The sequence below is a fragment of the Aulonocara stuartgranti genome (assembly GCF_965226115.1).
Source record: "Aulonocara stuartgranti genome assembly, chromosome: 2".
Lineage (NCBI taxonomy): Eukaryota > Metazoa > Chordata > Actinopteri > Cichliformes > Cichlidae > Aulonocara > Aulonocara stuartgranti.
Genome location: NC_138940.1, coordinates 34,023,361 through 34,037,170, shown reverse-complemented (window position 1 = coordinate 34,037,170; position 13,810 = coordinate 34,023,361). Strand labels below are relative to the sequence as shown.

At 38.7% G+C, this 13,810-nt stretch overlaps 1 protein-coding gene across 2 annotated transcripts; it reads right to left on the bottom strand.

The window, feature by feature from the left end:
• Positions 1 to 2,395: 2,395 nt before the first annotated feature.
• Positions 2,396 to 11,297, bottom strand: pmt (phosphoethanolamine methyltransferase). Of its 2 annotated transcripts, XM_082558305.1 has the most exons (13): positions 10,511 to 11,297; positions 10,127 to 10,373; positions 8,805 to 8,976; positions 8,276 to 8,431; positions 7,404 to 7,540; positions 7,060 to 7,211; positions 6,739 to 6,927; positions 5,112 to 5,201; positions 4,919 to 5,008; positions 4,703 to 4,825; positions 4,448 to 4,579; positions 4,048 to 4,164; positions 2,396 to 3,923 (listed from the first exon to the last, which is right to left on the bottom strand). In XM_082558305.1, exons 2-13 carry the CDS (start codon positions 10,134 to 10,136, stop codon positions 3,813 to 3,815), a joined length of 1,479 nt encoding a protein of 492 aa, XP_082414431.1. In that variant the 5' UTR covers positions 10,137 to 10,373; positions 10,511 to 11,297; the 3' UTR covers positions 2,396 to 3,812. The 2 variants fall into 2 exon arrangements, with proteins under 2 accessions (XP_082414431.1, XP_082414432.1); XM_082558306.1 differs by lacking the exon at positions 10,127 to 10,373 and having other exon boundaries at positions 10,511 to 11,296.
• Between the last annotated feature and the right edge of the window lie 2,513 nt (positions 11,298 to 13,810).

Genomic DNA, 13,810 nt, shown 5'->3' with positions numbered 1-13,810 from the left:
TTAGTTGTTCAAAACACCACATCCTACCTGAGAATTGGTGCTGACTATGTCCATCCCTTTATGACCACAGCGTATCCATCTTCTGATGGCTGCTTCCAACAGGATAACGCGCCATGTTACAAAGCTCAAATCATCTCAAACTGGTTTCTTGAACACAGGTTTGTCGTTACCCATGGGTATTCGGGGCTCTACTTCCAGATGTTTTTTCAGTACCCTCTGATCTCCCGGCTGAATGAAATGTTTATTAGAGGAAACCTGTATTTAGGTATGTGTTTGCCACAATTTATCTGGGGCGAAGCCCCACTCCCATCTCTGTCCGACCAATCACAGCAGAGCATTCCTCCTTTAGGTCCAACGTCAGCACCTGTTAGCTGTCACTGATGATTGGTCTGGATCTGACAAACTGGTGGTTGCTAACCAGCTAAAGCACTTCAGCAGAAGAAGTTTTTTTTTTAGAAAAAAAAAGACAAAGTGAGGGGGAGGCGCAGGTGGAAGGAGCTGCCTCCTGTTGCTACTGTAGCAGACACAGGGCATGAAATGGCCACTGCATTAGATACAAACTCAGGGGGGTGAATTGGTGAAGTGCTTCTGACATGTTCGTTGCTACAAATCTGTTTCTCACACACTGAGTCAACGATTCACACATATTCCTCACACCCTGTCTGACCTTCATTTTCTCACGTAGGCCTAATCTGAAAAAAAAAAAAAAAAAAATAATAATAATAATTTATCATAACAAAGTTATTTAGACCATCAAGAGAAACCTGAGAAAAATACAAATAAATCTATTGATTCTTAAAATCATTCATGCTGCTCAAAGTAATGCCAGGCCTAAACAGCAGCACTTTCTCCTCTCAACCTGCACACGCAGTTGACAATGAGTAACCATGGCTACAGTGAGTAACCCTGGTGACAGGGAGATGCTCTGTACTTCGCTCTGAAGCACTCATTCCCATTCCCAATAAAAGAGCTCAGGTTATTATGGCCATTTAAAATGAAGAATGCACGTCAGTGCTGAACCCTTGTAAAAATATACTGTGTATGTATGTAGTCAGTTATGTTTTTTCTATAGGAATCATATCAGAGAGGCACAGAAATGAACTCTTCATTTGAGTGCATTTGTGTAATTTACTGTTCCAAGATATACTTGGAACAGTAAATATATCTTTATCTTTGATATAAATATATCTATATCTTTGTATACGAAGTCTGCCATAAACAAGATGACTTAGGTCTGTGTAGAATGTTAGGTCCCACATTCACTGTGGATTCATACATGAAATAAAGGAAATGCAGAAAAATAGAGAGCGATGACAAAAATAGCACGAATGAGGCGTGATTGTTAAAACACTGTGTGCCTGTAAACACAGACGTCATTAGGTGGAGAGGGCACAGAATGCCATAGAAATAAACATCCTGCAGAACACTGAGTGAAGCACGTTGTGTCTGCCCGCATTAACCCCTTAAGGCCTAGAGTATCATATTTGATACATGGGTTTTGTCAGTTTTGGAGACTTCTGCATCATCAGTGGGATTTTTTCCCCCTAGTTAAATTACACAGTACATTTTTAACAAATAAAAAAAACCTCACCATGTTTTGGTGAGGTTTTTTTCCCCACAATCTTGATAATGATAAGCAGAAGATAATGGATGTATGGATATAGAAAATACAATAAAAATTTAAAAACTCATATATGCAAATGAATATTTAATAAAAAAAAATCTAAAAACACATGATTTGGGCTATAAATCATAATTCATAAATATTGTAAGTGTCACTTAGTAGTGACTTGGATAACTATTTAGCTTTTGATGATAAGAAAATTTTCATATTCTGCATGTTGATATTTGTTGAATGATAAATACAGTGTTTGAGTCCACATATAAACTAAGTTTGTACATAAAGAGTTAATAAATGAATTCAAATGGCCTCTGCAGTCACCAGATTTCAATCTAGTAGAGCACCTTTGGAACCTCTGTGGTGAAATGAGAAATTTGCATCCTGGATGTGCCACCGACAGATCTGCAGCAACTGTGTGATTCTATCAGGCCAATACAGAGTGAAATCTGAGAGCAATGTTTCCACCAAGATGTCGAATCTGTGCCCTGTTGAATTAAGGCAGTGTTTTCAGGTAAGAATGGATCTAAAACGATACTAACAAGGGCTACGCAGCAAAGTATATTTTACTATTCAAATTAAAAAGATTCATTGCTTTACTGTAGAAATATCTTTTTGCCAACAGCCATAATTGTAGAATCAATATTATATTTTATTAAATATATGTGTTGTAGGATAGGCTTAATCACTGATGACATATTTCCTTTTCGTTCCCAGGACATAAAATACTACTGTTTATTACACACAAGGCGTGCTTGGGTGTAAAGCAGTGATGCGTGTGTCATGGCAATAGTGACAGGGGTTTCACTCCTAACTTGTATTTCAAATCAAACCACAACCTTTCTGTAAACCTAACCGAAATGAAAATTAAACTAAGTGAAAGAGGACACAAACCACAGCTTCTGGTCATGATTGATTGGTTTGTATTAGAAACAGAGGCTTCAGCTTTATTATAGCCAAACACGTTTTATAACCATCAGTTGCAAACTTACAGTGATTTACAAACCAGCTATTGACCAAACAGTAAGCAGCAATAATAATGACTGTTGTAATACACTGTTAACTAAAGTTAGCGATTCATTTTTATTAACAGTGGCATTATAAAGTGTTAAGAAGTCTTTTTGCATTTAGGAAAATCTGCTGCGTTAACACACAAACTTAAAAATGGATCAGAATCATTATTGCAAATCTGCACAGTGGATCAACGTGGCATACAAGAATATTTGAAGAAGCAGTTAATGGTAAACACGGAGTACTTATCTTTTATTTATTGGCATTTTTCTTTAGAATGCATGAGACTGATTTATTCCAGCTTTTATTAAGAAATGATAAACTATGTATTTAATTAAACATTTGGGATTTAGGAGGTGTTGCAATGCTTTACCAACCGTGGCTCTTATTGTAGTGGTTTACACATTTGCCTACCAAACAAAAGATCTCTAGTTATTTTGCCTGGAAGGAGATGGAAGTTTTTTTGTGGTTGCATGAGGAAGGGCATGTGGCATAAAACTCTGCCAAATCAAACATGTGGAGCTACCTAATGTGGCAATCCAGCCAGATGAGCAAATTGCAATACTTGCAACTCCAATTGATGGTTTTAAACTGTAAACTGATGTCATGAGAATGCAGACAGCTCAGAAAAGATGAGCTGACTGCTTCAACCAGTTTAACTGGTTCCTGTTGAATTTGTTTTCCTCAGGTTTATCTGCTCAGTATTAGCTACTCAAGCTTGTTGCAATACACTGTTTGTTAACTAATTCATGCACCTGTTAATTTAACTAGAAATAATTCATTGCATCTTCCTTCAAAAATCAATCTGCTGTCAATTGATTTTGCCTCTGCGGTTGAGAACAGTGCTATTTTTTTTAGTTCAAGAACTCATTTCAACTTGTTTACATTTAAGTAATTGGACACCAACAACCTGCTTAATCAGAATAAACCTTGATTACTCTGCGCAGTTGTCTGGACCTTCTTTTACACTCCGTTGTTGTTATACTCCCAAAAATATTTGCTCACTAGAAATGCAAGATGGCAAAGTGTAGATCACTTAGTTAAAGGTATATTGGCAGAAAATAATGAAAGAGTTGTCAGTGATTTGCTTTAAAGACAACAGGATACCCAGAAAAAGAATAATGTAGCAGAAACATTGTTTCTTTTTTCTTTAATTATCTCTAACACGGCGAGCTTCAACAGCTCAGTCTCTTGTCGCGTGAAAAAGTCCCCATCTTTGGTCTCCACTGTTGGAACGTTCCAGTTTTTCTTTCCATCCATTCACTATTTCAAAATAATCCTCTTCAGAAAATTCCTGCAGGGAAAAGATACAGGTGTGTTGGATGGCACACTAAAGGAGGAATTTAGCTTTCTGTCGTAACACAATTATGAAGGTGCAATCTTTGACACACTGTGTGGTTGTGGTTGTGCATTCCCACCTTAATGAATTCATCTTTAATGACCTCTGCTCTCTGCAGCTCTGTCTTAATCACTTCGATGAACTGGGCTGTGCGGTCTTCGGCTCGAACTTTGCTGAAACCAGCCTCCTGAATGAACTGTAGATGGGGAGGCAGAGGAGGGATTAAGCAGTGTGGGGACAGCACCATCAACTGATGGACTGCAGTAGTACATACATACAAAGTCTATTCTCTGGACATAATGTTGGAAAATTTGGCTGCTTCTATATTCTTCTAAACACATTTACTCATAAGTGGATCAGTGCACTGCTTATACTGTTAAACAGGATTTTGAATTGCAAAAACAGAAAATATAATCTACATATCAGAAAAGAGTCCAAAGTTTTAAACTACTAGCATTTTTATACACGAGTATTTTTACCTTGCCATACTCTGAAGGCGTATACAGGACATAGCCTCTTTGTTTCACATAGGCCTCGAATGCTGGGGTCCAGGGCTTCTTCCCACAGCAATAGTCACTGATAAGCAACTGTCCGCCTGGCTTTAACCATGACTGGATATCAACAAGAACAAGATGTTTGTTACATTTAGTGCTGTATCATTTTTTCTCTACAAATTACAAGAAAAGTTGGGAAATTCATGAAATGAAACCATTTAGACTTAAAGAGATGCACACATGGAAGCGTTTGAAGAGGGCTAGTTTATCATCTATGTGCAGAATTGTGTCTCTGCTGTAGATCACATCAAATGAATCTTCTGGAAATGTCCTTTTTGTAGCATCGGCAACCTCAAACCGCACCTGAGGAACAGTAAATACCATTAAAGATTTGGAAATAAATCATTAGTCCAGCCATTAACTTTGGTGTTGTAATCAACAGAATAACATACGTACTGATGGAACATTCTCTGCTTTTGCCCTCTCTATTGCAATGTCCACCATGTTGTCTGACAGATCCAAGCCGAGCACTTCCACTCCAAATGCCTGAAAAATCACATAATAATTGCCACAGTTATAGCTTTTACAATAATGATAAGTGCCCTAAAATCAACATTGTAAGTGTGGCCTGTGACTTGGTTGCTCTTACCTTTGCCATGTAGAAGTCTCCTCCACCAATGCCACAACCAACATCCAGAACCTTCTGTCCTGGCTTCAGGTTCAGCAGGTCCACAAACTCCTGTTAGCACAAAAATGTTGTCTTTGATTCAGCCTGGCTTTGAGGCCAACTTTGTAAAGGTTATTTTGGCTACAAACTTTTATTTCATAGTTACTGAGGCCACTACGGTGTACATATTAGGACAGGGGTGTCCAACTCCAGGCCTCAAGGGCCGGTGTCCTGCAGGTTTTAGATATCACCTTGGGTCAACACACCTGAATCAAATGATTAGTTCATTACCAGGCCTCTGGAAAACTTCAAGACATGTTGAGAAGGTATTTTAGCCATTTAAATCAGCTGTGTTGGATCAAGGACACATCTAAAACCTTGGACACCCCTGTTTTAGGACATCTGCAGGTCTCAGGAAAAACGTCCTCAGACATGAGCTCAAAACAGCCTCTGGCATCAGACTAAAATGTCAAAAAAAATGGCATCAGATGACATAGACCTTCGTGGCCCACCCTATCCCAGAATTCATTACGATTTTAAGGTTGAAGAAACGTTTTGGAAAAAATGGTGACCGGTTTAAGCAAAGCAGTCCAGAAATAAACCTTTAATAGTAAGTGCTGAGTTTTATCAAATGTTCAGCAGAGAAGAATCCTAAAAAGCCGAACTGAGCTAACTTTTGGCCAACTTAATGCGGCACAGGTCCTGCGTGCTTTGGTTGGTTGGTTAGTTGGCTAGTTAGTTTTCTGCTGAAGCTGCGTCTGTTTGCCAGTGTGAAGCCAAATGTACTTAAATGTTTTGGGAAAAAACGAGCAGACGGTTCACTTTTTGAGGTAAGTGTGTTCTCCAGGACCAAACATGTGACCCGTGAACTGTGGTAAGGAAACAGACTGATGTAACCAGGATGTGCTGAAGTCATATTTACATAAGCTCTCATCCTGTAAATTGCACGTTCATAAACTTAAAGTGTGTGTTATAGTATTCTATATAAGAAGTCATGTATCTGTATCATCTTTCTCCTGTTAGATGCTCCCTTTTATTTATAATAAAATATCAATAATTTAAGACGTATTTGTACCTTCAAAATGAAATGAGACTAGTCTTGTGAGCTACACTAGCAAACTAGTTTACTAACTAAAGTTAAGATAACTGTTAGCTAAAGGAACTCGGCCCATGGCTGTGGTGTTCTCAGCTCATACGCAGATGAAACATCACAATTTTCTGCAATAAAAGTAAAATAAATTACATAAAATAAAGATTTTCTCTATTTCAGTCATTCACCGCGGCTCTAGCTGATATCGTTGCGGTTGCTAGACAACAGGAGAAGTGCATCTTAGGCTAGATCTTTCAATTTAACAGCCGTTCGCTTCCAGTCTTTGCTACCAAAAAGGGTCTGAATAAAATTGCCAGTGCATTTAATGCAAATTCTGCACCAGACTAAAATGTTAGACGCTCAGAAGTCTGAATACTTACAGAAGCATGCAGTTTTCTGTGTTATTTTCTGTAATTGTGTTTATAACTCAAAATCATATTTTTGCATTTTACTTGTTAAATTTCCTTCCAAGACGCACTTATCATTTGCATCCAGCCATATTATTTGGGATTTGCCTACCTTGGTGGTGCTAGGCCCTCCTGTGCTGACGTAACCAGCCCCAAACATCTTCTCATAGCGCAGGATGCCACGTTTGGTGTACTGCTGGTTGTCCAGGAATTGCTGGAAGGTTTTGAATCCATTCTGGCTGTTCGAGGAGCGAGTGACCTTCTCTAGCAACCAGCAGATTTGATTTGGATTGTTTTTCATCTGTAAGTGTTGGATGGATGAGAAGGTGACAGAGATAAGTAGTAGTAAAATGGGTTAACTACATGTCCACACACCAGCATCAGAAACTGCCATGTGCTTTTTTCAATCCTAATATGACTCAAATGTCTCTACCTCAACGTAGGTCTGAACTCTCCTTTTCAAGACAATGTCGAAACCAAACGTTTGGCCCTCTTTTGGCTCCGTCACTTGCACTGTTGTAGTCATGTGGCTATATTGTGCCTCAGTACGGTAGCAGGTGGGGTTGAAATCCCTCTTACTGTCACCTTGGTAGAAAATTATGAATGAAAACAAACTAATCTCCATGGAGCATAGAAAGTGAGCAGTTAAAAGAAGGTGTACAGACATCTAATTAAATCTTTTTGAAATATACAGGCAGAGGACTTCATACAATCTTTCTTAAGTTACCTTCATTTAGCATAAAGGTTTAAACATTGAATTTAATTCTGCATCTGTACCTGACCGGTGGTTGCAGGACTCTCTGAAAAACAGAAAGCCTCCAGGCTTCAGCCAGGTAAGCATTTTTTGCATAACCGAATTCAGCTCCTCGTCACTCAAATACATCAGTAGCCAGTTGGAGAAGATAAAATCAATGCTGAGGAAAAAAAAGCATCATTCTTTTATCACAGTAACCAACAGTATTTTCAGTATATAACAAATAAAGCTGTGTGTGTCGTCTCTCTGCCTTTCGAAACTGGCTCCTTTCAGAGTTACTACTTCCACTTGTACACCTATGATGTGTGCTGGAAACGGTGACCTTTTAACTTATGTTTCATTTTGGGGAAGTGGACAAAGTTGTGGTGAATGTGTATTGTGGCCATAGTACTTCTGCCTTTTCTATGCACTGGGATTCATGATAGCATACGCTACAGTTAAGGCAGTTTCTACTAAATGCTCCTCCTAAGATGCCTTTGGCTTGGAAACTGCAGACTCTCCCCTCTAGACTATTTGATCTGTGGGCCATAGCTGACAAAAGGGGTGATTCTTCGCTCTCTGCATGTTTAAGGTCCCATAGGGACACTACAGATGTGCACGTGCAAGCCCTCAAAGAGAAAGCTAGAAGCAGGATGTAGGAAGATAGATTTCATGGAAAAAATGTGTCATTTCATTTCACTTAAAAGGGCAAATGTCAGCTTTATCGTTTCCAAGGTAAGCCTCTGCTGAAGCCACTTCTGCGTATGTTAAATATACTCATTTTCTGACAGTTTATCCAGATGTTCTTGAGATAATTCAGAATCAGGCCAGTAGACCAGCTGACTCACAGTAGTGCCATTCATCGAACCACGCCATTAGTGAGGTTAAATATTAACGACGATATCTTAACACACACCTGTTTTGGGGAACATCCAGCTTTGTGACATCAGCTTGGAGGAAGGTACCATTGCTATGGTGGCCATTTTTCTGCCTGTTCTTCTCTATAAACCTTTCCATGAAGTCCACAGCAGTCACATGGGCTGCCTTGGTCAGCAGGTGCTTGGTGTAACGACTGGATGCAAACATAAGAATATAAAATGACTTTTGCTACATATATTCATCGAGTGCTCCTCAGTCATAAATCTTTATACTAAATGAAGTCTGAACCCCAAAAAGTTGATTCTGTTCATCTGGACACTGCAGGTTTCCCCAACCTTGTAAACAGTACATTCGTATAATGACTGGAACTAGCCTACTGAATGAACAATGATCTGTGAGTTCAGTTTCTCCATCATTAATATGCCATTTTAAACATTTATTAAATATTACAGTACTCCATTAGCTTATACTTCTTCTACTAAATCCCTGTCTTTTAAAGCACTGACTTTCTTGTCTTCTTGTACTGTTTTCCCAGAATTCTAAGTCTATTGCAGCTGTGTGCTCACCCAATTCCTGCTCCCAGCTCCAGCACTTTGCATCCCTCCAGGCTAGGCAGCATGGAGAGGATCTCTGGCAGCTCATGCTGAGTCAGTTCTTTGGCACGAGAATCCAGCATCATCTCCTCCACTGTAGCAGCCTTAGAGTGCTCCTTCCAAAACTCTGTCATATTGCTACGAACTATCATAAGAGAACACACAGGGTTGGCAAGAAGCTAGACATGTGTGTAAGTGGGTGTGTGCGTATGGACACTAATAATGATGGCAATGCAGTTACAATTTATGAATGTGCAATTAAGATTTAATTCCCATGGGATGATGTGTCAAAGTTCAAGGGTACCTGTCTGTGAATCATCTATCAAGTATATGACAAAAAAGAAGTGATCATCAGGTTAATCATGTTACTTCTAAGTTATTTAAGATGTAAATTATTTTTTAAATTTATTTTTAAAGAGAAAAAAACAATCTGAGTTCATTTAACTCACTCAAATGTGAGCTTTTGGAAAGTTTGACAAATGTTCATATAAAGGGCTCTACCCCTTAGGCTAAAGATTCTTCTGAGATAAACTCCCACAAACACTGTGGCCACACAGATTAACCATTAATCTAACCTGATTAAGCAATCCCAAAACACTCATTTGGCACATAGACAGAATATTAAACCAGAATCAGTTTCATATTACACTCGTTCGCTGTCACAGTTTGCAAAGTTTGGTTTTGTTTGCTTTTGTTAATATGACATGCTGTTATTTCCACAACAGGTTTTAGCTGCCTTTTGTCAAAAGACAGATTATACTACAGTTGTTCCACAACGCCCCTCCACCCACCTGAAATCCCCCATTTATTCTTTAATTTTACAGAGATCCAAGAAAACCATGCACAGTAATGTGCACAAGCATATAAGACAGTAAACATCAGGCTACCGCTTTCACTCACAAATTTCCCCATGTGCTTTACACCAGAGACACACACATTCACAGGCTAAATGACGCCAACGCGGCAAAGTGGAATCTAAGATTCCAGTGACGAGGTGATAACAGGGTGAGAGACAATCTTCGTGGTCCTTTTTTGAGGGATAACTGCAGGTTAAAAGAAAATCATTTGACAGCTTTGTTCAAATCACCATCACATTCCAGCACAGAGCTCACAGTAGGATTACTTCCACCAGTTGAGTGAACAATTACAACACAATAACACAGCAGCTCAAACAAAATCCAAACTTTGGTGTAATCAGCTCCCTCTGGCTTAAATCAACTTTTCAAGAAAGTTTCACAGTAGTAAATGAATAAATAAATAAATAAACAAAATGAATACATTTGATCTGCTCATACCTTTGTCCATTGTGGTTTTTGGTTGATTATTGTAAAATTAATCTATGAAGTGAGAAATCAGTCTGATGATTAACGATCGATCTCAGAAAGCAGATGTCACTTCGTGTGTGGGCTCTTTAAATAACGGGACGAGCGTGGCGCGTGGAGGAGGTGGTCGCCAGGTAGGAAACTGGCCATTAGGATGCGCCCAATACGAGGGCATGGGAGGGGAGCACACACACACGAATCACCATGTGGGAACAAGGGTCTGCAGAGAACATAGAACGGATTTGCATTGACACTGGGCATAATGCAAAGCCTACGTGCACAACACACCACAGACGTCCAGAAAAATCCCTGGGAGACATGTCGGCCACAGATAGTAAGTTGACAGAATGCACTCACATCTTTTTGCACGATCGTTGCCTCGTGTATTTCCCCGCGGCAGTCTGCCTCACCGGCTCCCGGCTCGTCGCGTCTCGGTTGTGCTGACACGTGGAAAATGTCTGGCGGCACGCGCAACATTGTGCAAGATTGCCTCATACTGTTAAGGTGGAAAGCTTGAGGTTATGAAATGCGCCAGGAGTGTAAGTAGCCCACAGTTTTCACAAGGCTTTATGAAAACTGTAATTAACAGTTAATTGCTAATATCTAATTTTCGCCCTCTTTATAAAGAAAGCATTAGCAGCCAGTGGGGTCCCAGGCTGTGAGCTATGAGAAGTTAGTGAATAACATATATTACTTAAGTATGCAATTAAAAATGTATGAGAAATTAGTAGAATTAATAAGTAAAATAAAACAATTAATTTGTCATTAATAATAATAAGTTAATAAACCATTAAACGATGATAAACAATTCAAAAAGCCTGCAGAGAGTGTGTAACTGAACATTAAGTAGGCCTAAGTTGTTTTAAACCAGACTGAATCGTACAAAGAGATCAGACTCTTTTATTTTGTTTTACTTTACTAAATGCCATAGACCAAAATCTCTGAGGAATGTATTCAGCTCCTTTCTGAATCTTTGCCGCAAATAATTAAGGCAGTTCTGAAGCCAAAACAGCATCCAGCAAAGTACTAGAAAGTACCAGTAGGCCTACTGCACCAGATGATCTCTCCTGTAATCTAGTGCAGCTCTTTCAAATGTTCCTAGAATCAGATCCAAGTATGCTAAAGGTGCTTTCAGGTACTGTGGTTCTGTTCTTTGGAACAAACTACTTTTACATCTGTGTGTACGTTCAAACAGGCACACAGGCCATTACACTTAATAGCTGTGCATATTTTTATTGTTTTATTTTGTTTTCACTGCCTTAAGGCATAGTAAATGTGCAGTGATTTTTTATGCTTTTACTTTCTGTTTTAAGCACATTTAATTTACATATACGTAATCAAATGTCCTATATAAGTAAAATTGGTATTGCCATTCTACCTTATAAAATGTCCAGTGTGTGTATTTATTGACTGTTAAAATCATAATCACTTCTGGGTAAGTTGCTTGGCAATGTCTTAGTCAATCTTCAACAGTATATTAAGCTTATTATGTTTTAACTAGTAGCTACATCTATCAGATCTAATAATACAAAGTAATTTCATCCTTAAAATACTATAACTGAGGATAAGTGAGTAGCATTAAATAGAGCAGAAGTTAAAGACAAGTTCCTCAAAATTGTATTTAGAGGTGCTCTATGTGCAATTTAAAATCAGTGGATGAACGTTTATGGCAATAAGAAACAAAAGAGATCAATCCACAACCATCAGCACACACGAGACTGTGAAATACAGCAAATGGCTTCTATGCTACTGTAAACCAATTAGTGCTCCTTTCTTGCTGCTCTTCTTTGTTTTCTGTGACAGCGTTTGCCTTCTGCTACTCTCAAGCAGTAAAGGAACAGCAGATTCTCACACAGAGTGCACCTACATTATAACATGAATAAACACTCTAAAACACATTGTGTTTTGAACTGTGTACAAGCTGCACTTTGCTTTCTCACCTTCACTTTCACTTTCACTCTGCTCTATTTATAAAAACAAGAAGGTTTACTCAAACCACCAAAGCACAGAGTAGAGAATCATGGATTAGGCTACAAACTGCATACAGCAAACGTGACTTTGCTCTCTGTTACCTAAAGGATATAATTAAATAATATTTGCAAATGAATTCAATCTGACATTTAAGTTTCCATCCTTTAATGTCCTCTGTTTTGCTGCTGAGATGTAACAGAGCCTCAGCTGTGACATTTCCACATAGATCATGCTGTTTCGGGTGGAGACCGCGCTTCAGTCTACTATCAGTCTGCTGTCATCTTTACATTGGTGAGTGTTCTCAGGTCGTGCACTTTGTGTGAACTACAGTATGCGAGATGCTGGCGTTTATCATACTGACAATATGACACATTCCAGTTGTTAGTCAGTTCGTTGCAGTGTGGCTCGGTGATGTCCTGTAGTCTTTGATGCTTTTCACCATGTTGCTGTTGGTTGTAAATGTTTAACATTTGTTGTATTTCTCCCGTGGGTTTCTTATAAGTCAAGTTGTTTCTTGCCTGGTTGTGAAAACTTTAATTGTGCAGTTTGTTTTCTTTAATGTTTTTTTTTTTTTTTTAGCAAGTTTAGCAAACCTGGTCAACTTCAAGAAATACAGACAATTTTAGAAAGACAACAACAGAACAAACAAGTGGACATGAATAATATCTATTTTCACTTGTATTCATAAAATGAGCACTGAAAGTTGTCTTAACTTATTCACGTACAGCATATCTGTACACGACGGTAGACCTATTGATAGATTAGTGAAAATGACAGTTGTGCTGAAACACATGCAGCATGAGTGTGTGAATCATTTTGTGCTTCTGAAAGTGTGCTTGTGTGTGCTGCTTGACTTTTTGCACAGTTCCAACATAACAGCATTCAAAGTTCACTTTAGCCACCCTGAGCTGGATCACATGAGCGGACAGCAAGGCTTTTCTGAGAATTTCAGGTACCGATGGAGGTTGGGAAAAACCCTAACCACAGTCGTTTATATTCAGCGTACTGTAGGCGTTTAAGTTGAAGTTCAATGTACTGTAATTCAGTTAATGGTAGAATACAGACCAAAGACAGGTGTCCCCAAGTAATCAATACATAACTTAGCTTTGTGCGCATAAAAAAACTTGAACCGGTGAGTCTATTGTAAAAATATATGAAGTTGAACTGCCATAAATGGATTTTAAATTCAGTTCATGTTAACCTCAGTTGATTTCTAGAGTGGTTCTGTGTAGCCGTACTCACTGTTCATTTGGCCTTTTCTCTGGTGAGTATTTTCTTAGTTGTAAGTCTCCTTTAGTAAGAGCTTAGTGTGGAGACTTTAGTTTATTTTTAAAATAGAAGGACGGAGTAATTGAGAGTAAAATTGAAAACAGAAGGCGAATTCATGTTGCAGATTGAATGAGATTAAACAGGAAATGGATGTGAAGACTGAATAAAACAGGTGATGACATCATGTGAGCATTAAATGATGACGTGACATCTTCTAACGTGGTTGCAGTATTCTAGAGCTGGAGTAGCAGGAAAAGGAGGACAGACTTTATTATGCTGATCGTGTTTAACAAAGACAAATTCAGTACAAAATGAGCAAACTCTACTAATTATAGAAGCGCAGTTCCAAAAGTCCGAATGTCCTGCAGCGAAACGCCTGTAAATGATTGCTGAGAGTGAAAATATTGACACGGCTGA